Source organism: Cibotium barometz, chromosome 60 (genome assembly GCF_041138505.1).
Source record: "Cibotium barometz isolate CiBa-2024 chromosome 60, ASM4113850v1, whole genome shotgun sequence".
In the NCBI taxonomy this organism is placed as follows: domain Eukaryota; kingdom Viridiplantae; phylum Streptophyta; class Polypodiopsida; order Cyatheales; family Cibotiaceae; genus Cibotium; species Cibotium barometz.
In genome coordinates, this window is record NC_141105.1 from 4366835 (window position 1) to 4391341 (window position 24507).

Genomic DNA, 24507 nt, shown 5'->3' on the forward strand with positions numbered 1-24507 from the left:
CCATGTCAAAATACGCAGCGGAGATGATAACCAAATCTGAGACCACAAGAGCAAGTAGAGTGCAGAAAATAGACAGCACAAGAGAAGGAGAGAGATAAGTGTGCAACTCTTCTCTATACACAAGATCCCGAATATGAAAACAAGATATAATGAGTGGGGAGCCATGGGGCCTTTTTATATGTCCCCATATATGCAATCGGCATGCAATAGGGACAGCCGACAGGACAAAAATGTCCACGACTAGTGAATATCACCAGTCGGCCAGCTTCTCAGGGTCGGCCCTCACACGTGTGGAGTCAGCCAGCAACAACAGAGAGAACCTGGGACCGCCTGTGACCAGTCGGCCAGCATCTGATACAGCCGACAGCTCCAATACTGCCTCCCACACCATGGAAAAATAGGAAAAAATGGGAAAAAAATACGGGGAGTGAGGAAAAATGATAAAACACCTACAAAGGGCGGGCACACCCACAACAGAGGCCCTGGTGTCTAATAAAGACAGCAGATGACTTCTAAGAGAGAGATGGTATCCACAAGTTGCGAGGCCAGGTCTATCGTTTCAGAATCCCCCATATGAGAGCCATAGCCACACATTTCTTCAGATCCCTTCTCATCATAGGTGCCTCCATACCCTCACAGGTGGTGGATGTGTGAGATCAGGTCTGGCGTCATATGAGAGAGATGGTTTCCCCTACCCTCCGGACTTTCCCTTTGACGACACTTCCTAAGGGAAAATACATGAGAGCAAACGGGATTCCTATCTCCTTTTTTCTTCGTCACTGGGATCTCATGGAAGGCAACCTTAGAGCAGCCTTCAACAAGATTATTACTATGGGTGCCATGCTGGAGAGGCTTTCAGAGGGTTGGGCGGTGACAAATTGGAGATTCGGCAGTGGAGACCCATCACCCTCCTCAAGATTGCTTACAAGATTTTGGCCAAGGCCATCAGCTAGACATCAGCCTTTCCTCCCCAACTTGATTCATGACACTCAGACAGGTTTTGTTTAGGATCGAAGCATTCACGACATCATCTTCACTTTCTGGGAGATGACTGTTCGGCCTGGATGCACCAACAAGACCTCATTGTGCTTCTACTAGATTTTGAAAAAGCCTACGATACATTTGACAAGGGCTTTCTGGAGGGGACGATGTATTTCCGGAGGAGTGGATCCGTGGTGTTTCCAGACTTTACTCAACTTCTCACAATCAAGTTCTCATTCAGGGAGCCAAAGGTGACAAATTTTCCCTTTCTCGCTCGGTCCGACAAGGCTGCCCTCTAGCACTGTATCTCTTTCTATTTGTTGCCGAGGCCATGAGCAGTTTTCTCTCAGCTCAAGAGAATGGGCTTCAGGGATTGCGTCTCCCCATCCGTGCACAAGAGGACCTGCTAGACTCCGAGTTTACAGATGACACAGCAGCATACTTATCAGGCGACCAGGGAAACATCCAAAGATTTGCAGAGGCGATAGAGATCTTCTTCCAGGTGGCAAGCCTCGGAAGGATTTCCTCTTAGCCAAGATTTCAGCCCATACACCGAGTTTGGGGGGCCCTTGGCTGCAGAGCACTAGATGGATCTTCACGGAGATGCGGGCCCGTGGCTTTAGCCCAACTTTTGAGGACAGATTTGCAACCAGTTTATTACGAGCTTGGGATCACCTCAGGCCGGCCCTTCAGCAGTATGTTCCGATAGGCTCCAAGGAGCATCTCCGACAGCCCTTGATTTGGAACCCCCAAATCCGTTTACCTAGTGGTCACGTGTTACGGAGTCGCCCTCGTATATCCTGGGAAGCTTTGAGCACGGGCCCTGCTAGGTCCCTTGGAGATTGGCTTAAATTCGAACAACTTCCCCAAGTGGCTCACGAGAGGGGTGTGACTGGGATCTTGGGCAGGGACAGACTCAGCCTCGACATCGACTCTACCATTCCTTCGGATGCGATTACAGTGACTAGGAGTGTTTACCAAGCATGATATTCTCCTGGCAGTTCATGGCACGGATGAGAGCTCCGCCTTGCTCACCTTTTTTGATTGGACCTCATGGCAGATTAGTGAGATCAGAACCGCGCTTGGAGGACTTCAAGAGATGCACGTTACAGAGGGTGAGGGTGATCGGATTCCATGCACATGATTGGCACATTGACCCACCATTGGCCAAGGTGGCCAAGGAGAGACTCTCGTGTCTATCGATTTGGGAGAGCCGGCCCATCACGTGCCTCCAATGGGACCCAGCACGCATGTTACAAAGGGTTAGGGTGATTGGATTCCATGCACAAATGGCACATTGACCCACCACCGGCGGCCAAGGTGGCCAGGGAGAGACTCTGGCATCTATGGATTTGGGAGAGCCGGCCCATCACGCGCCTCCAGGGGAGTGGACTTGGTGTGATTCCGCTGATGGGGAGGACACTTCGGGTACCCCATTTTCTGCATACACCAAACGGCTTGGCCGTAGGATTCAGATGCCCGAGGTCGAGGGCACTCCGGCAACAGCAACAGGACACCGGCAGTCTCAGGGCCTCTCATAGCACTTGGCATTTTTCGGCCTCAGAAGATCACACTCTTTTTGTGAGAGCTGGCAGATAGGAGTTTGGCAGTAGGCACATAGTTGGCCATTAGAGGTAGACTTGCATCATGTCCGAGATGTGGCCATCCCCAAGAGTCTCAGAAACATTGTCTTTGGGATTGCCTGAAGGCTCAGCAGGTTTCGCAGCCGATTCTCTGCATCTTCACTAGGGACAAGGCCTCTTCCCATACTATTACTTGGGGCACTATTGCTTGGGCCACTGAGGCCAAGGTTGTCATGGCAACTTCCACCCATACAGGACATCTGTGTTTGATGAAGCTTTGATAATCCTTTGTAGGTGACCATGGGTATACATGCACCATCTGCTGCCCCAAAAAAAAGAGGTGACTTTTCCAGAATAGTTTGTTTATGCTACGGATAAATAAGTAGAACCTCCTAAAAGCCTCAAGAAGCAAAGTAGCAGCCCTCAACAAAGCATCCTCCAAGCATGGTTTTAAGCCACTAGCTCTCTGTGAGAGTTTCATCACAGGGTCTAGTTATACCTAGCTAGGAACCCGCAAACAAAACTCAGGGACAGGTTCATCCCAAGCTTTCTTGATCTCAGGAAAACCTTCTTCAAGGGTGTCACAGAAATGTTACAGGTCGGGATTGGAGCAACGAGAGCATTTCAGATCGTTGAGTGTCTTTTGCTGTGTTTCTTTTCTTGGGCTCAACAGAGGGATCTTGGACCAACAAGAGGAGAGCATTCATAGTCTCCTGCTGTGTTTCTTCTCTTGGGCTCAACAGAGGGGTCTCCGCATTTGTACACTTCTGTAGGAGAAGCCAGTTGAGAAGCCGCAACTATGAAGAAGAAGTAGGCTTCAGCAAAGACGAGGCAAAGAAGGGGACGTGAGGCAACCACCCTGCAGCAAGAGCAGGTGATGGCCAGCAGAAACAAGTGACAATGAGAAGATGCAGGGGCAGCGATTACAGACGACGACCACCAGGTACAAGCCTGTAGGTACAGCAACAGCCAGCTGCAGAAGAGGAGATCAACAGCGAGCAGAAAAAAATCCATGGAGATGGACAACGAGCAGGAAGAAGGGATGGAGGAAGTCAACGGCAAACAGAAGCAACATACACAGGTGAGCAGCACGCTCTGTCTCCACACAGGTCGAAGGTGAGCAGCTACTGCACACACAGGTCGACGGCAAACACAGGTCGAAGGCGAGCAGCTACCACACACACGCACACAAAATGCACACCAGAGAGGTTCACACACACACACACACACACCAAACTCTCTCTCGACCCGCCCGCCCCCCACCCCCCCCCCCAACACACACACACACACACACACAGCGTTATATTGTCGTCTTCAAAAGACCCAATCAGTCTATGAGACCAGAAGTAGTACAAGGGTTCCATGTAATACTGAGCCATGGAAACTAAATACCTAAGGATAGACTAGCTGTATGTCTATCATATCACCATCAACATCATCATAGTGAGAATGTGGATACATGTGCAAATACATCTCCTTAACAGTACAAAGAAAGGGGAGGCCGCAGAGGTTCACACACACACACACACACCAAACTCTCTCTCGACCCGCCCGCCCCCCCTCCCACACAGCGTTATATTGTCGTCTTCAAAAGACCCAATCAGTCTATGAGACCAGAAGTAGTACAAGGGTTCCCTGTAATACTGAGCCATGGAAACTAAATACATAAGGATAGACTAGCTGTATGTCTATCATATCACCATCAACATCATCATAGTGAGAATGTGGATACATGTGCAAATACATCTCCTTAACAGTACAAAGATAGAAGAGGCCGCGCCGGGGGGGGGGGGGGGGGGGGGGGGGGGGGGGGGGGAGGAGGGGGAGGGGGAGGGGGGGGTGTGGATTCTCTACAGTAAACCTGCTTTAAATTTTAAAGGATTTCAAACTTGATGCGCCTCAAAAATTCAAAATCTGTTAGTGTACAGTCTATCACAATAGTAATAGGATTCTAAATGAAACAAAGAGTGGAACTTACTCGAAGGAATGTCAGTAGGAGAACTACTCCTGAATTCCACAGCCCATGAATCATTATAGGTGTAAGCAAATTGCCTGACTTTGAGTATGCAAAACCCAGCACCACACCTACACCCATTGTAAAAAATAAATGCTATACTCAATGCCTTTACCATCATGACTACAAAGTTAGGTCAGACTGCAATAATAGAAGTGCAGAACGTGTGGCTGGAAACAGAGACGTATGATACAAATATTTCATACCCAAAGCAAACAATTGAGGTATTTCCCCTGGTGTGAAATGTGCAAGAGCAAAGGCACCTGCACTCAAAATGACTGCTGCAGGAGTTGGCATCCTGTATGGCAGACATGTGAGCCTGTTAGAGAAAAACGTTTCACAACCCAAACCAAAAACCTTACTTCCTTTTTCCTTTACAAAAGAGAGGGTGTGCAAATATGGGACAGGAGCTCGTGAGTGAAAAGTACTTAATATGCGAAAAACTTGAGATGAAACATAGGAAGCAAGAAAAAAATTATTTCAAACAACATACCATTTAGTCAATGAAGCCATAAGGAACCCCCTGAAGACAGTCTCCTCTAAGTATGGAGCCAGAAGTCCAGTAACAGCAAGCAGTAGGGCAGTACTGGAGCAAACATACACACAACATATGAGTTGTCAGGAGTCTCTTGTAACATGGTTCTTGACATGCTTCTTGAAAAAAAAAAAAAAAAAAAAGATAAGCTCAATCATGCAGGGAGTCCTGTATGATGACAGAGACTTGATTATTCAAAGTCCTTGAGCAAAACCTAGTCCTCGAAGCCCCAATTAATGGCAGCAACTGCAACAACGCATCTTGCCCCTGGGCAAAAGAATGTTTTATATCAGCCAGATGTAAACTCAAACAAACATTTCTTTGAAGCAAAATACTTCCATTGTCATCATTCTGATGACACACACCTACAGTCAAGCCACCATTTGCCCAAATGATGGCTTTACAAAGAGAACTCACCTCCCGAGCCAATGGTTCACCATTCACAAAAGTAGTAAGAGTCCCTGCCAACAAGACAGCAGCAGCACCAGAAAATATGCCCACTAATCCCCATAGTAGCCATCCACGGTTGACACTAAAAGGGTTCTTCCAATCTGATCCAGATTGTACAAAGCTGCAATTACCTTGTAGTCTCCATTCTTCTCACACACATACATTATTACATAATAAGCATGTGGAAAAACAAGCTTTTGGCACACCATAATAAAAAAGCTCATTTGGAAGAGGCCTATAGCTGTTGATGCAAGCATTAATCACAGTTGTGCCAACGATAGTCTGCAAACTGAATACACAATGTATTACAAGGTAGTTTGCAAACCAAATAGCAAGAGGATTTTAAGTTATGAGATTAATGTGAATGTAAAGTATGCGAGTACTAAGTTAAGGACAGCAGGATTCTTACAGCTGATTAATAAAAATGAGAAGTGATTGCTCATCAAAGTCCAGAAGTGGTCGTTGCCTAAAGCCAAGCCGAGCAATTAGAATTGATAAGCCCAATCCTGTCACCAAGAAGCTGTCATGACAAGCACCAAGTATCAGAATATGATATCTGCTGAGTAAGCAATGAGCAGTTACGTGCATAGAACACAAGATTAATTTTCAAGCAACGCAAGATTAATTTTCAGGGACTTTGACTAAGAAAAAGCAACAATCTAAAAAATCAATACATAGCTGCCAAATTCACCTAAATGGCAAACATCACTCTCCAACCCCCAACAAAACCCCCTCACTCTTTGCTTTATTTATCTGAGTGCGAAAAAGATAGTGTGTAAAAGGCTCACAATCACCTCCCTCTGCTCTCTCTATGCTATTCAGGCCAGGAATAGAGCAAAAGATTGATTTTTTCTCCCTTAAATCATTGGAATTTGCTGAGTTTGGGCTAAATTTTGCACACATCTAATACACATCCTGTATTGTGGGATTCCCTTAAGTATTCGGAATCTAGGGGTCTGAAGCCAATGGTTTCGTGGCCAAGGTGAAGAGGCATGCCTAGGGAGAGAGGTGAAAGGCCCAAAACCCACTTAAGCTTTAAGAAGTAATTAGCCACATGGCAGCAATTGGACAAGGGGCAATTCAGCATAGTAGAGGCCTCAATTGAGGATTTTTTTTGAAGGAATCGATGAAAGTTGTACATGCTAGATTGAGATTAATACCATCTTCAGCCCTTGCAATGGGTATGAGTAGCCTCAAACCCTAATCTCAGTTTCGAAGTATCTAATTGTTTCTTTGATAGAACACACAAAAAGTTCAGATAAAAGAACATAGGGCTTTCCTCCTCCATTCATCTCCAGCCTTGATCCACTCAGGTGGACCCCCACTCCACGCACTACAAGAAGCTGTGCGGGCAGTCTATTGTAATTGCAGTGGAGCTACATACATGAACCTTCTTTAATGTTTCAAGGCTCTACAGCAGCCACGCCACCGATCATAATCACTCACCCTATAGATGCTGCCCCTTGCGTATTTTAAATTAGAGCCCATATATATAATATGGCACCAAAATGTTTTTTTCATTTCCATTAAATATACTATGTGAGATTTTAGAGAATACGAGTGTGTTTTTCAAAGGTTTCATTTTAGTATGTAATGATTAATGCTTGAAAAAGTCAATGAAATGATGACCCCCATATCCTTTCTATTTAAGGCAATAAAATGATGACCCCCCATATCGTTTCTATTTGCATGCACCCCACATATACTTTCTATTTGCATGCATTCACCCATATCCTTTCTATTTAAGGCCCACAATTCTCTATAAAAAGCCTCAAAACAGCTCACTCAACGAGTAGAGGGGGAGGGTGGGCTGGGGGTGGGGGTGGGGGTGGGAGAACTCATCTTGTAAGGTTGTCTTAATTAAATGCCACATCAATACATATCAAATAATTTGTTTGAATAAATAATATACATATCAAATAATTTGTCTCAACATACATATCAAATTAGAGCCCAATTCTTGTACATCACACTTTAAATAGGTGGCATCTAGTATAAAGGCAGTACCCAAATTACCAATTACCATATATAAATCAAAATACTAAGAGTCCCAACATGTTTGTAAGCCAGTCTGTGTGTTCGTAAAGCACCTTCAGCAAGGTGTGAAGAACTACATACCTTACCTTACGTGGGAGAAAAGCAAAAGCGCCAAAATATTAATTGCAACTAAAGGCTATTCTATCAAAAGACTAGAATCTTCCGAACACCCAAGCTTGGTACCTCATGACATAAAAACATTAAACAACGGGAGTTATGCAAAAAGCATCTTTGAGTATCAACAATTGAGTTTCAACCAACGTTACCACGTTTCCTGGAATATGACATCTAAATATGGTTGAAATATTTCAACATCTCTTCCAATATTCCGCCTTGTCAAGGAACTCTTGGACCCATGCAATAAAATCTAGATTCTTCACAATAAAAGCTGTAAGCGCTATAGAAGAGGAGCCCAAGGCACTGTATCATAAGCTTTGCGGAAGTCCACAAAGCAGCAGCATAGTTGGTGGCCATCTGACTTGGCATGCTCAATGATAGCCCAAAGCGTGATTATGTAATCCAGCATGGAGAAGGTCCTCATGAATCCCTGTATCCCTCTCCCTTTGCCAGCGTGCTAAGCTCAAACTCAAGTATAGATCCATAGAGCTTTGCCAAGATATGGCCAATCAAGATGGTTCTGTAGTTATTAGGATCCATGGGATCTCCCGCCTTATGGATAGGTGCAATAATATGTGATGACCAGGTGGGGGGAAAGCCCCCTAAGAGGGTCCTATTAAACATAGGGGCTAGGAGAGGTGCCAGGGTGTCGCCTGCATAAGAGGTGTGTTCAGCCATAAGCCCCTCGTGATCTTCTGATCGGCCATTCTGAAGCCTGCGTATAGCCTTCACCACCATGTGTCCTATGAACAAGGTGGATGTGGTGAGACGTACGTGAGGTGGATGAGAGAGGAGGGGTTGGTGTGGTATGTGGTATAATGCCTGTGCATATGAGTGCCACATTCGTGGGTTTGTGATGGGGGTGGGTAAGCAACGTTCCTGGATCCTACGCCAAGCCTCATCAGAGTTCACTCACGAAGAGTTGGTATAAGTCCTCATGCTGTTTACGACAATGTGCCTCATGCTGTTTACGACAATGTGCTCGTTTCTTGCAGCCAGTAAGGTAACAGTTAGTCCATTCAAACTTCAGCTTCAGCTTCATGCTTCTAGATTGGGCCGGTAGCTAATTCACGCAAAAAACGTTCATGTGTGATATGGCATTCGCCACCATACCAACAATTCTGAGGCATGGTACCTATGTGGGCTTTGGCAGTAGATCGGCGGGCGTGTGGAAAACTGTGGATGGCGGATGTGTGGATGATTGTTGTGAGTTGTGAAGTGAGGGTGGTGAGGGCTGCAGATGGGTCTACATCCAAGAGACGACGGTGGAGCTGATTTGCATAGATAAGATCACAATCATGGGTGAAATAGATTTGGGTGTAGTGTGAGATGGGTGGTGCCTGTGCAAGGGTAGGTGTGCAGATGAGGGGCCCTCAGTACGAAACCATCCTCTGTAAGCCTCATGAAAGTATCCATGCACTATTTAGCCTGTAGAAGGCTCTGCAGATCCGCCGGGCGTGGGAAGGTTGCTCTCTGCCTTTCCAAGATCTCCTCAAGCTGGGGTTGATGTCTGTGTTGGTGGCAAGGTACAGGGAGTCTGGGACGTCGGGTTCGCTGTAGTGCTATTAGAGTCACACCAAAGTGGGGTCTAGTGGGTGGTTGGGCACCTAAGAATGTGTGGCTTGATGAGGCTGTGGGTATGTCATCCATGGCTCGTGGTCAGAAAAGAACTGAGTGATGGTCATCTAGAGCCGGGGTGGATGTCTCCCATGGGGTCTTGACTCCCTAATCAATGAGTCTGTGTGGCGATGAAGCTCTAGTCGGAAGAGGCCCATGCACCGGTGATCTCTATAAGCTTCATGAAAGTATCGATGCAGTACTGTCGTTTGTGTGAGAGTGCCTCGTGTGTTGTGATTCGGATATCCTGTATGTACAGTTCCAATAAATCATATTCGATCACCTGATTCCTATCATCCTGAGAGAGCCCGATGAATGGGGCATACTCGAGTGCGGGGAGGCGATCCATCCTGAGTCCCTGCCTTGTGAACCAGGTGCATACTCAGCTATACCATGACTCGTGCCCATCTGCTGCTGCTGCCTGCTGAGAGGACTATAGGGCGTGCTTCGGGAGTCTCCACATGGCACTGATCCTATGAATGTGTGACTGTCTACAAGAGCGCCTCTACTACCGTGGGTACTACAGCAAACTCTGCTAGGATATCTGAGACTGATAGTTTGCAGCATATGATACGGGAGAAAAGAAAGAAAGAAAGAAAGAAAGAAAGTTATATTTACGTCTTACAAAAGGCCTGATGGGACTATGAGACAAAAGACGATTACAAGTATCCATGAATATCATCATCATGAAAAACTGAAACAAAACTAAAACTGAAATTGGAAACCTAGTAAAACTGAAGCTAAGTGCTAGGTAAATGCATAGAACAAACAGAAGAGCATGCTATAACGTATACAAGAATGATCATAATGCACTCTATCCCGAATCTATGGAGGGGAGGGGTCCATGGAGGAGATCCATCATCAGGCAAGAGAGGGTGGCCGCAAGATCTGAAAAAGTGAACACGCTGAGAAGAACAAGCCTCCATTGTGCATCAGTGACGTGTAAGGATCACATCGATCTGGGCCTGATGGACTAGTGGTGGTCGTTGTCCAAGGGGCCAAGGTCGTCTCGCAGCTCGGAGCACTGTGGCTCGTGGTAGAGTGACCCTATGCTCTTGGATACTGTCCTAGTCTAATGGAGGTGTTGGATCTGCTGGTGGAGTAGGTGTAGCATGCTGGGGCTAGAAGAAGTTAGTGATCCTGAGCTGGGCTAAACTAGCTCGTGAGATCTGTGGTTTGAGGAGGCTCTCGATGTGTCGTCGTAGCTCTAGCAAGAACAAGCCCAAGCATCTCTAGTCTGGATAATCCATGATACGGCTAATAGGACCAAACCCCTCTCTGAAAAGGCAATAGAATCTCCCTCTGATCTAGACTGAGCATTGGCATACATAATGCCCCTAAGAATCCACCTCTCTGCTGGCTAATCTGCAAAATCATGTCCTCCCTAGGTATCCTCGTTGCTCTGTTGGCCTCGATCTCTAGGGAATGGGATGAAACTCAGAGCTGATGGTTGACCAATGGAAATCCTCATGGCATGAGACAAAGATATCCATGTAGCCTGGTCTCTGTATGAACCCATCCTCGGTGAGCCTAAGGAAGTGATCCTGATAATACTGCATCTTGACAGGCAAGGGCCGTGCCGAGGTAATCCAAGTGTCTCTAATGTGTGCCTAAAACAAATCATAGCGGGGCACCCAGTTACGGTCCACATGGGAAAGCCTGAGGTATGGTGAGTCTAGGTCATACTGGTAGGGAGGGAGCTCATCAATCTGAAGCCCATGTGCCGTAAACCATGTGATAACAGAGCCATACCAAGATGAGTGTGTTCCTCTTGCAGCAATCGCCTGTGAAGACTCCAAGGCTAGGCGAGGGAGTTAAGTGGGGTCCATCTCTCTCACTCTTTGTATATAGTTAACTGCATGGAAGAGTGCTTCTATAACCATGGGGATATGATGTGGAACCGATGGTTCGTTGTGAATCATCCGTGATAGCATGAGTATCAGAGACCGCTCAATCCGCTACCAATCTGCCAAGGATAATCCCGGTGCCCAATAGGGGGCTGCATACATCATTGCTAGAGAGATCTGCTGCCCGCAGGAGGTTTCATTGTTTGTTTCATGAGGGCTTTGGTCCACCCTCCAGGATCATTGACTTCCTGGACCAGCATTTCCTGGGGCTCTTCTTGCTTGAGCTCCGCAAACATAGGGACACTTTTTTTAGAGCTTCGGCCCAAGCCACCCCGACCCCTCCCTCACCAGCCTACTATCACCAGTTTCTTCCAGACCTGGGAGGTGGAGGACACCCATCCAGTGGATCTTGTGGACCCACCTTGGGCTGCTCCTAACCCACCTCGCCTGAGAGAAGTAACCTCGGATAGGGCCTCACCATGCCCCAGAACGATTGGTATGACGAGGGATGCCGCACAACACATGAGTGTCTCCTACACGAGGTTGCAATTGGCCAAATCCGAGAGCGAGATGCTCAAAGGATTAACCAATACACAACTAGACGTAAGAAATGAACACATGTTAAGGGCCAATACAACTTATACCAATCTCTCAAAGGTGTGAATTGTACTAAGGGCTGGAAGAAAATCCGGGAGAAATGCCCACCCACGCGCATCACATTCCCATCCATATGGCACACACATGCACAATCCCTGTACTAAGTACCAAATCAGCCCCCATCCCACCACCATCACATCCACCTTCTTCACACCAGCCATGGTAGCCCGAGCCATCCAGAGACTCAAAAACCACAGGACCACAAGGGCCTCTTGGCAGAGCACGTCTCGCATGCAGGGGAGACTCTGGGACACTGCTTCGCCCACATGTTCGACCGGGCTCTTTCGGAAGGCTTCCCACCTACCTGGACAGCCCACATCTGTCACATGCACTCTACACTGTAATGCATGGTGATAAGATGGCTCATCATCAGTGCATCATTGTACAGCAGTAGGACCCTTTAGGATATGAAAATGTTGTATGTCGTGGCCCCATTGTAATCCTCTGTCCAGGATACGTCAAGCACGAGCTACGTACATCATTCCTCAGCCTTAGAGTCTCAGTTAGTCAGTCAAGTCCCTTAACCCACTGGGAGAGAATCATTCATGCATGTAGAGTCAATAGAAGCCTTAGGGTTTGCATCAGATCACGATCTCCATTTGCATAGCATTCATCCCCATATGCATGTAAACCATTGCAGAAGCCTTAGAACATTATTCAACATTTTCAACATATTTATTAGCAACTTTTTTATCATATTCTTTAAGCATTTATCTCATGATCAAGTCGTGTAGCATTTAATGCCAACTCTGTAGCCAGTCGACCAGCACCATAAGCTCATATAAATAGCATAGATTCCATCTCAGCATTCAAGCATAAGCGATTCAATATTCAGCCGCTTGGAGCATATGAGCATACATCATCATCAAATGCATCATCAACAATCAGCTCAAGGAAGAAGCGCTTGAGCCCTTGCGTTTCTCAGCCCATCAGATTTCAGCATTCATACACTCATCATTTGAAGGTAAACGCAACATATACATTCATTCATCTTGCATATTCACAGCCTAGGACAGTCCCAAAACAGCCCATCTCTCAGCCACACTTTGCAGCCTTCCTACAGCCCCTTGGAAGAGTGCATTGGCCTTGAGATTGGACATCATTGGTGCTTCTACAGCCGTGTACAATTCAGCCCGACTCCTGGTCTTCCGAAGGTCTTGTGTTTGGCTTATCTACAGTCCCAAGTCAGTCATTCTCTTCAAAGTAATAAAGCAAAGGGCCCTTCAGTGGGTAATTTGGGACCCAATAAGGTGTACAGATCTCTCTCTCTCTCTCTATTCATGCGAGAGACATGCTGGCAGAGCTTCTAGCAGTGATGTTCAATCGTGCTATGTGCGAAGGCTTACCCGAGACTTGGAGTAGGTCCACCATCGTGCCTATCTTCAAGTCAGGGGACCCTATGGAGCCAGGGAATTATCGCACTATTATGATTGGTCACACACTAGCACGATTGTATGCATCCATTCTTGAGCAGCAGTTGAGTAGATGGGCAGAGAGAGTTGGCATTCGAGCAGAGGGACAGGCAGGGTTCAGGAGAGGTTTCTCTACTCTTGACCACATCTTGACTCTCCGGGCCATTATTGAGGAGGGCAGGTCGCATGGGCGACGGATTTATTGTAGCTTTGTGGACTTCCGCAAAGCATTTGATACAGTGCCCAGAGCCAGATTGATGAGGCGATTACAGGAGATGGGGGTACCCACAGAGCTCATATGGGGGATTGTGGCTTTATATAGATCAGTTGCAGGACAGGTACGCACCCCAGAGGGGGTCTCTACTTTGGTTCACTCCACTATAGGAGTGAAGCAAGGTTGCCCGTTATCTCCTTCACTGTTTGGTATGTATGTGGATGAGGCCTCTGACTACATTGAGAGATTGGGGGACAGAGGAGCCCAGCTAGCAGGTACATGGATCCCACTATTGTTATATGCTGATGATATTGTGTTGATCTCTGATTCCCCTGAGGGTATGCAGCGTCATCTGGATGCTTTACATGAGTTTGCACATGATAGTGGATTGTCTGTCAACCTTGGCAAAACCAAGGTTATGGTGTTTAACACCACGCCACAGTGGGTTAGGCGATCAGCTTCCACATTTACATATGGGCAAGAGATTGTGGAGTATACAGATGCATATACATATCTTGGGGTAGTATTCAGTGGGCCAGTGTTTTCGATGAGGAGAGCAGCAGAGACTAGATTGACTAGAGCACATGCAGCCCTGGGTGGTTTGGAGAGGATGTGTTCGCAGGTTCAGTTTCAGGAACCTCGAACGAAACTTTGGCTTTTTGACACTCTAGTGACATCAGCTATGCTTTATGGAGTGCAGATATGGGGACCTTCAGTGGGCCATCACAGCGCAGGCGGGTGGAGAGGTATGGAGAGGCCTTTGGTATCTATGATTGCTAGGATTATTAGAGCCAAGGCCGTGGTACCTCATGAGATTATTCGAGCAGAGCTGGCGGCTGCCCCTCTAGTGATTGAGGCTCTTACGAGATCAGTCTCCTACATACATGGCTTGTGGGATCTCCCCCGAGACAGATATGCACGCCTCGCCCTGGAGTCCTCCCGACAGTTAGCTTTACAGGGAGACACGGCTTGTTGGTATGGACAGATGACATCTTGGTTCCAGGCACATGGTTTTAGCATGGACAGATTGCATCCCTTCCAGTATTCTCTGGAGGCACCCTCTCTCACTCTCACACGGACAGAGATTACCAGACTCATCCGTCAGGATTTAGTTCAGCTGGACATTAGGAGGACATGGATACAGCCGACTGAGGAGCTGGGCACGAAGATGGCTTTCTACAGAGAGCATTTTCTTCAGCTCACAGCAGATGGTTTTGTGATCAGACCCAGTTACATGGATGCACACTTGTCTCATGCAGTACGATGTGCTATTGGTCAGATTCGCACATCCTCACACCAGCTTGAGATTGAGATTGGCCGATATAGAGGTATACCAGCTGAGGGCAGGAGTTGATCCACACCCTGCGAGGACAGTACGACCGCATCCGGGGAGACTCGGATGAGGCGATCTTACGGCGCCAGGCCTTTCATACCACTTGGCGCTGCGGCCCGTTCTACACCCTACACACGGGATCCCCCCGTTGGCACTACAGGCCTCCTGTTTGGCTCTTCCCCCCCCCCATTGTATGATTTAGCCGTTCAGTCCTTTAGACTGATGTTTGTATTTTGCAGCACCTAGGGAGAGTCTCCCGGGCTGCCATGATGTATTCACTGCTCTTCTCTCTGTTAGGAGCAGGAGAGATCTCTTTTGTAGCCCTACGGGCGTTTTTTACATAACTAATGAAAGGATCTTTTCTCGGAAAAAAAAAAAAAAAAAAAAAAAAAGGTATACCAGCTGAGGCCAGGATATGCCGAGTATGCCATAGGGAGCCAGAGACAGAGCTGCATTATATATGCCATTGTACTGCATACTATGAGATACGTGGTCGTTTCCACTGTTTATTCAGAGAGGGTTTTGGACCACTTTCCAGAGTCATGGGGTACCAGGACCAGAGGTGTTTGGGATTGTTCTTGCTTGAGCTGCGGAGACATAGAGATAGCCTGCTTAGGCGCACAGAGAGCCAGACTCAGAGGCACATTACAGATTTCTTTAGTCCAGCCATCACTGCGCCAGATGGACCACAGCAGCAGCAGGACATGGATACCGCCCACACCAGGGGTACACTGATTGATCGTGCGATTGAGCTTGGGTGGTCCAGACGCCCACGGCTACGGAGGGGGGCATCCCAGCATAGACGGAGGTTGCAGCGGCAGATTCGGATTATTCTTGCGAGGCATGCGGGACACCCAGTCAGGGTGTTGACCACAGAGGATATTGAGGAGATCCGCCAGTGTCCGATGCGGCACATATTATGAGATGGAGGCACCTCCATAGTGTACCCCTCCGTCCCACATGATATTGTATCCCCCCTCACTATACTCCACTCACCTCCATAGCGTACCCCCCCCCCCCCCCTCGCTATATTCCAGTTCCAGTTTCATTTTCTAGGTGCCAGTAGTATCATCTTTATTTATTTTTCATTTTCTGGGTTTTTTTTTTTTAAATCCAGACATTGTATCAGATCCACCATGATGTAACTTTTGGTCTCATAGGTCATTATGGCCTTTTGAAGACGTTAATATAACATTTCATTTCATTTCATTTCATTTCTCTCTCGATAGGATTCTACATCTACACATAATTACGCTTCATTTTACAATATCATCACACCCATCCATAAAGCCGGAGATCCCATGGACCCCAACAATTACAAGACTATTATGATTGGCCACACACTGGCCAAACTTTATAGGTCGGTACTTGAGATTAAGCTCAACACACTACTAGCAGAGAGACATGGGCACAAAGCATCAGGGCAGGCAAGCTTCCGCAGGTTATTCTCCACTCTGGATCACATCTTCACCCTCCAAACCATCATAGAAGAGGCTAGAGCATGACACCGCCGAGTTTACTATTGCTTTGTGGATTTCCACAAAGCATTTGATACGGTGCCTCAAGCCAAACTACTGCAGACACCAAGATTTGGGGGTACCACATGATTTGAGGGGTACGACTAGGCATAGGTGCATCAATTTTACTATCACGCAAGGTTTGCACCAGCCATTTAGGCATACCTCTAGCCTGCTCATTTTCAGCCCTATCCTCATAAATTACATCCTGTAAATCTGCATCAGAAATAGGCTGATCTATGATGCCATTTGAAATCTGCATAGGCTGAATATTTCATGGCATTGTATGAGTCGGTCATAGGGTAGGTGAGATGGCCAGGACGATTATCAAAGGAGATCTCCAGTACCATTGGAGTGAAGCGAGGATACCCACTGTCTCCCACTCTCTTTGGCCTGAGATTTCCGCCTTCATTGATGGAGGAGGGGGAGGAGGCGTATCACTACCAGGCATCCTTGTTTCCATACTGCTTTATGGTGATGACATTAAGCTTATTTTGCAGATTCTTCAAAGGCATCTTGGCACATTACATGACTTTTGTGCACAGCGGGATCTCACAGTAAACCTTGGGAAAACCAAGGTTATGGTCTTCAACACATCCCCTCTTTTCACATCTCGATTGAGTTCCACTTGCATGGGCAGCCCACTGGAGATTGCACACTCATATGTGTATTTGGGTATCACCGGTCTTCTTAATGCGCCATGCTGCAGAGGCTAGACTGATGGGAGGGTATGCTTCTCCTGTTCTCATGGAGAGACAGTGCTTCTAGGCCCATTTCTAGGAGCCGAGAACCAAGATGTGGCTATTTGACACCTTGGTCGCTCCGGCATTGATGTATAGAGCACCCTTTTGGGCACCTGACCTTACAGCAGCCAAATGACCGTAGATAGAGAGGCCTCAGGTCATGATGCTCTCATTCAAGCTACAAAGGACATGGAAGCACACATTCAAGCTACAAAGGATAAGCTCACCAAAGAGTGGGCTAAAGTGGTCAATCAAGAGGCCGCTAAGGAGTGGATAGAGGTGAAGAAGAAGCACAGGTCTACACCCTCTTCGTAGATTATCAATGAGACATTGGAGGAAGAAAAAAGGAGAAGGCCCTGCATGCTTTGTGTGCAAGTTACCGGCATGCCTGAGGGAGCTCGCCTAAGCCTGATGTTCTAGAGCTTTGCAAGAAGCTCGAGATTGTCGGACATCCCTTTGCGGATGCATGGAGAGCTGGAACAGACACTACACGACCACGCCCTCTACTCATTTGCTTCCTAGATCTTTCGAGTTGTCACGCATAGAAGTATTGATTCTACGGTTGGGTGGTGAGCTTGCCTACACCCCTTTTATTTGGCTTTCTCTAATCTTGTTTAGACTGTGTTTAGGAGATCTTGGTTAGACAGGCCCAAGAGGCCTCTTACAACTGGCCATTGCTTGGTTTTTCACTTCTTGTTGGGTGTTTCATAGCGGATGCATTGGCCAATAACGTCACATCATTCGGAATTTTATTAGGTCAAGATTAGACGACACAGTACACACCAGGGCTAGAGTTGCTTGGGAAACCATTATCCTACCCAGGATTGAACATCATAGACCCAAAGGTGCAGTGTAAGGCATTGCTTTGTAAGATGATTGTCAAAGGATTTCTTCCTGATGTGAGATTAACAGTTGAGACCATGTGAACTAGGGACACCAGGGCACTTTTTACCTTCACGCTCTTTCAGTGAGTAAAGTGACTTATTAAGTCACTCACTTTTGTATCTACACCCTTATCTCATTATTGTGTGCATGATATTGTTTCATTCTCTCTCCTTCTGCAAGTCAACTATGATTTGTGTGTTTCATTGCTAACCCTAAACCTAACAGTGGTATGAAACCATTGGTTGCCACCCTTGGGCACCTACCTTTACCCACCATTGTGCAATTTTAGTGTTTTTGTCCATTTTAGGATTTCTGCACAGATTTAGCATATTAAGGTTTCGATACGGCTACTACGGTACCCGTACAGCATTATATTAGGGTTTTCACCTCTGTCCATACAGCTATGGTACCTACGCACTACTATCGGTACACCTGTATGCTGTACCTGATGGACCCGTCTGTACCCAACTGTACTTGCAGCCATACCTTTGTACCTGCTAAAGGATTTTTGTAGCACACAGATTAGGGTTTCGACACAGATTGGGGCATTGGAGAGAATCTGCAAAATTAAAGCTCCTGCACACTTGGAAACCTCTACATACAAAGGAAGAGGTATTGGAGTGGCTTCATGCCTGTATAGGGAGGCCCATAGCACAGTTTTGGCCTGTAGGGGACGTGGTGAACGCTTTCAAATTTCCCACTTGATGATGCGGCAGGGATGCCCCCTAGCTCCCTTATTGTACCTCATTAGCAGAGGCTACGAGCAGGTTCATTCAGGCTTCCCCAAGAGTCTCGAGGCTCAGATTGCCTCCACGTACAAAAGAAGAGTTATTGGACTTGGAGTTAGCAGATGATACCGCGATGTTTGGAGGCCTCACATGCATGTCTATGTGCCTTCTAAACAGCCTTGGAGATGTTTTGTTTGGCAGCAGGAGCCACCATTAATTGGCACAAGTCAACGGGATTTTGGATCAGTGATTCTCCAAAGGCACGTTGGGTTTTGGATGTGGGGTTTACTTGGATTGAGAGGGGATGCGCTGCCAAATACCTTGGCTGCTAGGTTGGCATTGACATCTCTCCGGCACAACAGTTTGCGCATTTGCTCATGAGCATTAAAAGCAAACTTTGGCATTGGAGTAGTAAGAAGCTTGATTTGGTATCAAAAGCACTTGGTGGTTAACCAAGTGCTACTGGCCACTGCTTGGTTTATCACTTCTTGTTGGAATTTTCATAGCAGATGCATTGGCCAGTTACACCACCTCATTCAGAATTCTTCGGTCAAGATTAGATGGCAGAGTCCACAACAGCGCTAGGGCTGCTAGGGAAACCATTATCTTACCCAAGCAAGAGGGGGGATTGAACATCATAGGCCCAAAGGTGCAGTGTAAGGCATTGCTTCATAAGATGATGTCATAGTACTTCTTCCTGGCACTGAGCCATGAAAGGACTTTCTCATGCAGCAAGTTACAAGGTGTAGTCGGATTAGGGGAGGTGACTAGACATACAGCCCATGCTTTATCTTTTCGGAGGCAAAGCATCACCCCCCATCCTCCCCTTTTGGTTAGATCCTTTCTTCGGGCTTGGGCTCACATGAGGAGGTTCTTGATTCACATACCTCCACAGTCAGCTGAGGAGACTAACAGAAAGCCCATTGTGTGGAATGATTTGATCTTGGATGAGTATGGTAGCCCTCTTGGGGCAGCTATGCATATTCAGTGGGCTGGCTGGGAGTCTCTCTTTCCCACAGTAATTGATGCTCATTCTCTTAGCCACTAGATCATAGGGACCTTCTTGGAAGGGCTTTATCACTCATGGTTTGGATTTTTCTCAAGGACATGTGTACCTCCACTGGTTATAGGCCTCCCAACGCCGGAGGAGGATGACACAGCGGTCCTTTTCTCTGTGCAGGATGGATGGTATTTGGAGAGATCTGATGTGCAGAGGATATCATTGAAGACCTGATGTTGCATCCTGTGAGAGTTGTTGGCAGGGAAGCACTTTTATATTGACCCGCTTATGGATGATAAAAGATGCTTGGAGCCTTTGGTTGTCCAGTAGATGCCCTATCAGCTATTTGCATAGGGAACCCGGTGAGTGGGAGTGGAGGGATGCTACCAACCCAATGAAAAGCATGCCTTTCTTTAGTTATATTGTGCAGTTATAGTATGCAGAATGCCATGCATCTGGTCTTGGGACACATTCAAAGAGTCCCTACTCTTAGATGTCATTCGGAGGCTTACGGTATCACACCTGACATTCAAAGGACTATTTGGAGAAGGTTGTGACACTCTTAGGAAACTGATATCTTCCTTTATTTGGCTTTCTCTACTTGGTGGTCTCGCCACCAACCAGTAGAGATTAGTCTCATCGATGTTAGCCCCGCATGCCCGAGATGTGGAGGAGCATCACAGACAGTCTACCATTGCTTATGGGAGTGCAGGGAAGCACAGAGGATTTGAACAGCGATGGCACATCCCAAGAGGAATGCTTACATTTCTTTTGGTGCTATTATTTGGTTGACACAGTCGGTCCCACAGCTCAGGTATGAGGGGAATCATGGTCAATCAGGGAGTTGCTAGGCAGTGCCGTCTTTAGGACCTGTCAGATTCAGGATATGCCCACCTGCACACACAGGTTGGACACTACATGGGAGATTATTGCTAGCATTGCAGCCTGGCACATTTGGAAGGCTAGATGCACTAAGGCCTTTAAGGGCGCATTGGTGTATGTTACATTGTGCATTTGCAAGCCATGGCCACTTGGGCCAGAATCCAAGGAGCTTCGAGGGCTGTGGAGAGAAAGCACAGCCAGTTTATGAGAGATCAGTGCATTTTTTTCACTGCCACTCATCTGGGACCTTGTTGGCAACACAAGGCACCTGATTCCCTTGTTTGGTTTGAAATCTCTTGAATACTTTTTCATATTTAATAAAAGTCTCTTTTCTGGAAAAAAAAATATCCTCGATGAAAAAATTGTCAAGTGTTGTTGTGTGCAGACATTGTATGGTCAAGTTGCAGGACGAACATGGCCAGCCATGATAAAGACTTGTAGAGGAGGACCAGACATTGCCTTTTAGAGGGGGTGAAGGGGATAGGGTGTTGGCTATGGGACGCCTGCCTGACATCTAGATCCCAGCCCCAATCTTCACAGAGGACACGAACATCATACAAATGATGCTGCAAGCCATGATTGTGCCTTGCCTGCAGCTTATGTGTCAACAAATGGAAGAGGAATGCTAGATCGGAAAGCTGAGAGACCGGACTGAGAAGCTAATGGGAAGCAAACCAATAGGAACTCTCTGCATTGGCACCTAGTTACAGATCATTAAATCAATCAATCAATCAAATACGTAAGAATTCTGGAAGATGAGGATCTTGCTCTTCCTTTAGAGATGACAATCCAAGTAGCATGCAAGATATATACTGCTTGCAACAGTCTGTGCATGCCCCTCAGTTCAGCTTCCACTTTGGCTTCCTGGTTTCTTGGTTCAGCAGAGAGTCATGCACACTGGAAGTTGATGGAATAAATACAGCTTGGATAAGACGCAGAAGGGAGGGGGGTGGGATGGGATGGGGGGCAGAGGTTACCTTATTCCAAAAGCTGTCATAGTTGTTATGACTGTCTTTCCATCCCACGGAATATTCCATCTCATAAACAAGTCTGAACCGGACTTCGCATCTAGCTACTCCTCTCCAAGGGAAAAAATCAACAAAAATCAAACAATGATATCATGTACTTTCTAGGGACACTGTGCAACACTTGAGTATTATCATGTAGATACTCATGAACATTAATGCAAACAATAAGATTCAGAGTGACCTCAAGTCCTGATCAATATGCAGTGATTGAAATTGTCAACACACATGAATTACCTGTCAATATTTGTGTGTGTGAATATAGTTATTTTAAGTACCACTTTCACATATTTACTTTTTTATCACTTTCCATTAAGTACAACATTTGATAGAAATAATGAGGTTGAAAAATTTCGACACAGAATCCACATTTGGCATTCAATTTGCTAGTAAAGGCAACAATTAAGTAAGTTGTGGCAAAATCACCGTCTTCCATCATCCATTAGCTGTTGGTTTCTTCAAACATTTATTATTATGGGTCCAAAAAAAGCCAAATGCTGCTGGCTGTGGTCACCCTGTTGCTATTGAATCAGATCTACAGCAGCCAACATCAGCTGACACCAGCCGCCTGCTACCGCCACCACATTGGCTGTCGCCGCCTCCAGAGACTTCGCCCAACATGAATTAGAAAACCCCTAAATCAATTTTTTGATTTGGGGATTTCCGCAAGTGCTGCCATAGCAATGCCACTTCCACCGATTGAACCGCCCACTCCAACCGCCACCGCCGCCATTGCAGAGCCAGATTTTCAAACCAAAAAAAAAATGTACACCTGTATTCCTCGTCATTTGCCAACTCTCCCAAGCCGAAGCACACCTAAATCGGAGCCTGTTTAGGCCATCGAATCCCCTCTACAAGTTTTCAGCTTCTGCAACAAAAACAGAGCTGAATCGAGCCTTGGGTTGAAGAATCCAGCATTCCTCATGCTCTCTCTCAGTGCACTCGACATCAACATACAACATTGCAACACCCATATTTGGGGTCTATTTTGGTCATCAAGCCTCTATTCAGATAACTTTTCTATCCCTACACTGTCATCTCAGTACATTTGCAGGTCCTTGTCATCAGTGAATCATTGGGCATCACAGAAGCCAGCCTTTCAATGGACATTGAGGGTTTGTAGTGCATTGTGCAGCGATATTTGCTTGGAAAGATTGTTCGTTACCTTTGAGACATGGCTGATAGTCATGTATTTGGGATCCTCTCTGCCGAGGACAAGCTTGACGGGACTAACTATCCCATGTGGGCATATATGATGAAGCATGTATTGGTTGCAAAGAATTTATGGGTATATGTATCCAGTGCTGAGTTAAGGCTGCTGGTCCCGCATCTCCACCTAGCATGCCAGGGACATCCACTGTTGGAATGAGTGATTCTAGTTCGAGTGGAAGTGCACCGCCTACACCTATTTCTTCTACACAAGAACAACTCAAATGGGATGCTAAAGATGCGCAGGCTCATGCCTTGATTGCTCTCTCATGTAAACGGCAAGTCATTCCTCATATCCGTTCATGTACTTCTTCTAAAAGTGCATAGATATATTTGCCTCTTTATATCCGCAATGAAGCTCGTGTAGCTTATCTTCGGAAAAAGCTTAACTTGGAGCATATGATTGAGGGTAATTCTATGGATGGAGTTCTCACCCGTGTTAAGGATTTGTGAGAGCAATTAATCAATATTGATAAGGTGATACCTCACAGTTCACTGACTACCATACACACTATTGTTGCATTGGCTGCGCGCATCAAGTTTGGAATGTGCATCAGTTGGATGTCAAAACTACTTTTCTAAATGGTGATTTGCAAGAGGAGATTTATGTATCATAGTCTCCTGGCTTTGTTCAAAAATGTGCAGAGCATAAAGTATGCCGATTTTGTAAAGCACTTTATGGCCTTAAACAATCCCCTTGTGCTTGGTATCAAAACATTCATGCGTACTTGATCTCTCATATTTATCAGAATAGTCCTACTCAGAGTACCCTCTATGTTCGCATACGGAATGATTTCATAATGTTGAACCTTTATGTGGATGATTTACTCATGACTGGCCCTGATGATGGGCAAATTTCAGCTTTCATAGCTGAATTACAGCATGCATTTGATGTTACAGACATGTGGCTTTTGCATTACTATTTGGGTATTCAGTTTATACCAGTTGAAGGGGGCATCATGCTATCTCAACAGAGATACATTGAGCAACTCTTAGAAAAGTTCCAAATAACATATTGCAAACCTGTTTCTACTCCTATGGAACCAGGCTGACGACTATCACCTGAGGACTCTTCCAAACCATTTGATGTTGCCACTTATCAACAGGCTGTGGGATGCCTTATTTACCTATTCACTACCCGTCTTGATATTCCCTATGCAATGTCACAATTGAGCAAATTAATGCATTGCCTTGGCTCTAGGCAATGGCAAGCAGTGAAGCATGTCTTTCGTTACCTTAAAGGCACTCAGGACTCGGCATTGTTTTATGACAATGCATCTTCTTTATGCTTGACCGCCTACACTGATAGTGACCAAGTAGGATGTCATGACACTAGGATGTCCAACCACTGGTAACTATTTCCTTCTTGGAAGTTCATGCATTTCATGGCTCAACAAGTTCTTGGAAGTTCATGCATTTCATGGCTCAACAAGAAGCAGCCGACAATGGCTACTTCTAGTTGTCAGGCTGAGTACAGGACAACATTCATAGCTACTGTGGAGTGTGTGTGGCTCTGTCGTCTATTGGCAGATCTTGGTATTAGATAGCCGTCTTCTACCACCATTTTCACTGACAGCCAAAGTGCATTGGTAGTGGCGCGGAATCCGGTTATTCATGCACGGACAATGAACATTGAGGTGCATTATCATTATGTACTTTAAGTGCTAGAAAATATCTTAATAGCATATGCTCTTAATAGCACAAAGAAACTAGAAGTATGA

At 46.2% G+C, this 24507-nt stretch overlaps 1 protein-coding gene across 3 annotated transcripts in view; it reads right to left on the reverse strand.

Moving 5' to 3' along the window:
- The window catches only part of LOC147604894 (uncharacterized), a 107604-nt gene that overhangs the window by 21957 nt on the left and 61140 nt on the right, over positions 1-24507 (reverse strand). For all 3 annotated transcript variants that reach the window (XM_086794333.1, XM_086794334.1, XM_086794332.1), the window contains exons 2-9: positions 21530-21624; positions 5973-6083; positions 5770-5852; positions 5531-5664; positions 5328-5380; positions 5072-5164; positions 4785-4876; positions 4543-4649 (exon numbers count right to left, since the gene is read on the reverse strand). In XM_086794333.1, the coding sequence (XP_086650459.1) occupies positions 4543-4649; positions 4785-4876; positions 5072-5164; positions 5328-5380; positions 5531-5664; positions 5770-5852; positions 5973-6083; positions 21530-21624 (768 nt within the window). The remainder of the gene's footprint in view (positions 1-4542; positions 4650-4784; positions 4877-5071; positions 5165-5327; positions 5381-5530; positions 5665-5769; positions 5853-5972; positions 6084-21529; positions 21625-24507) is intronic.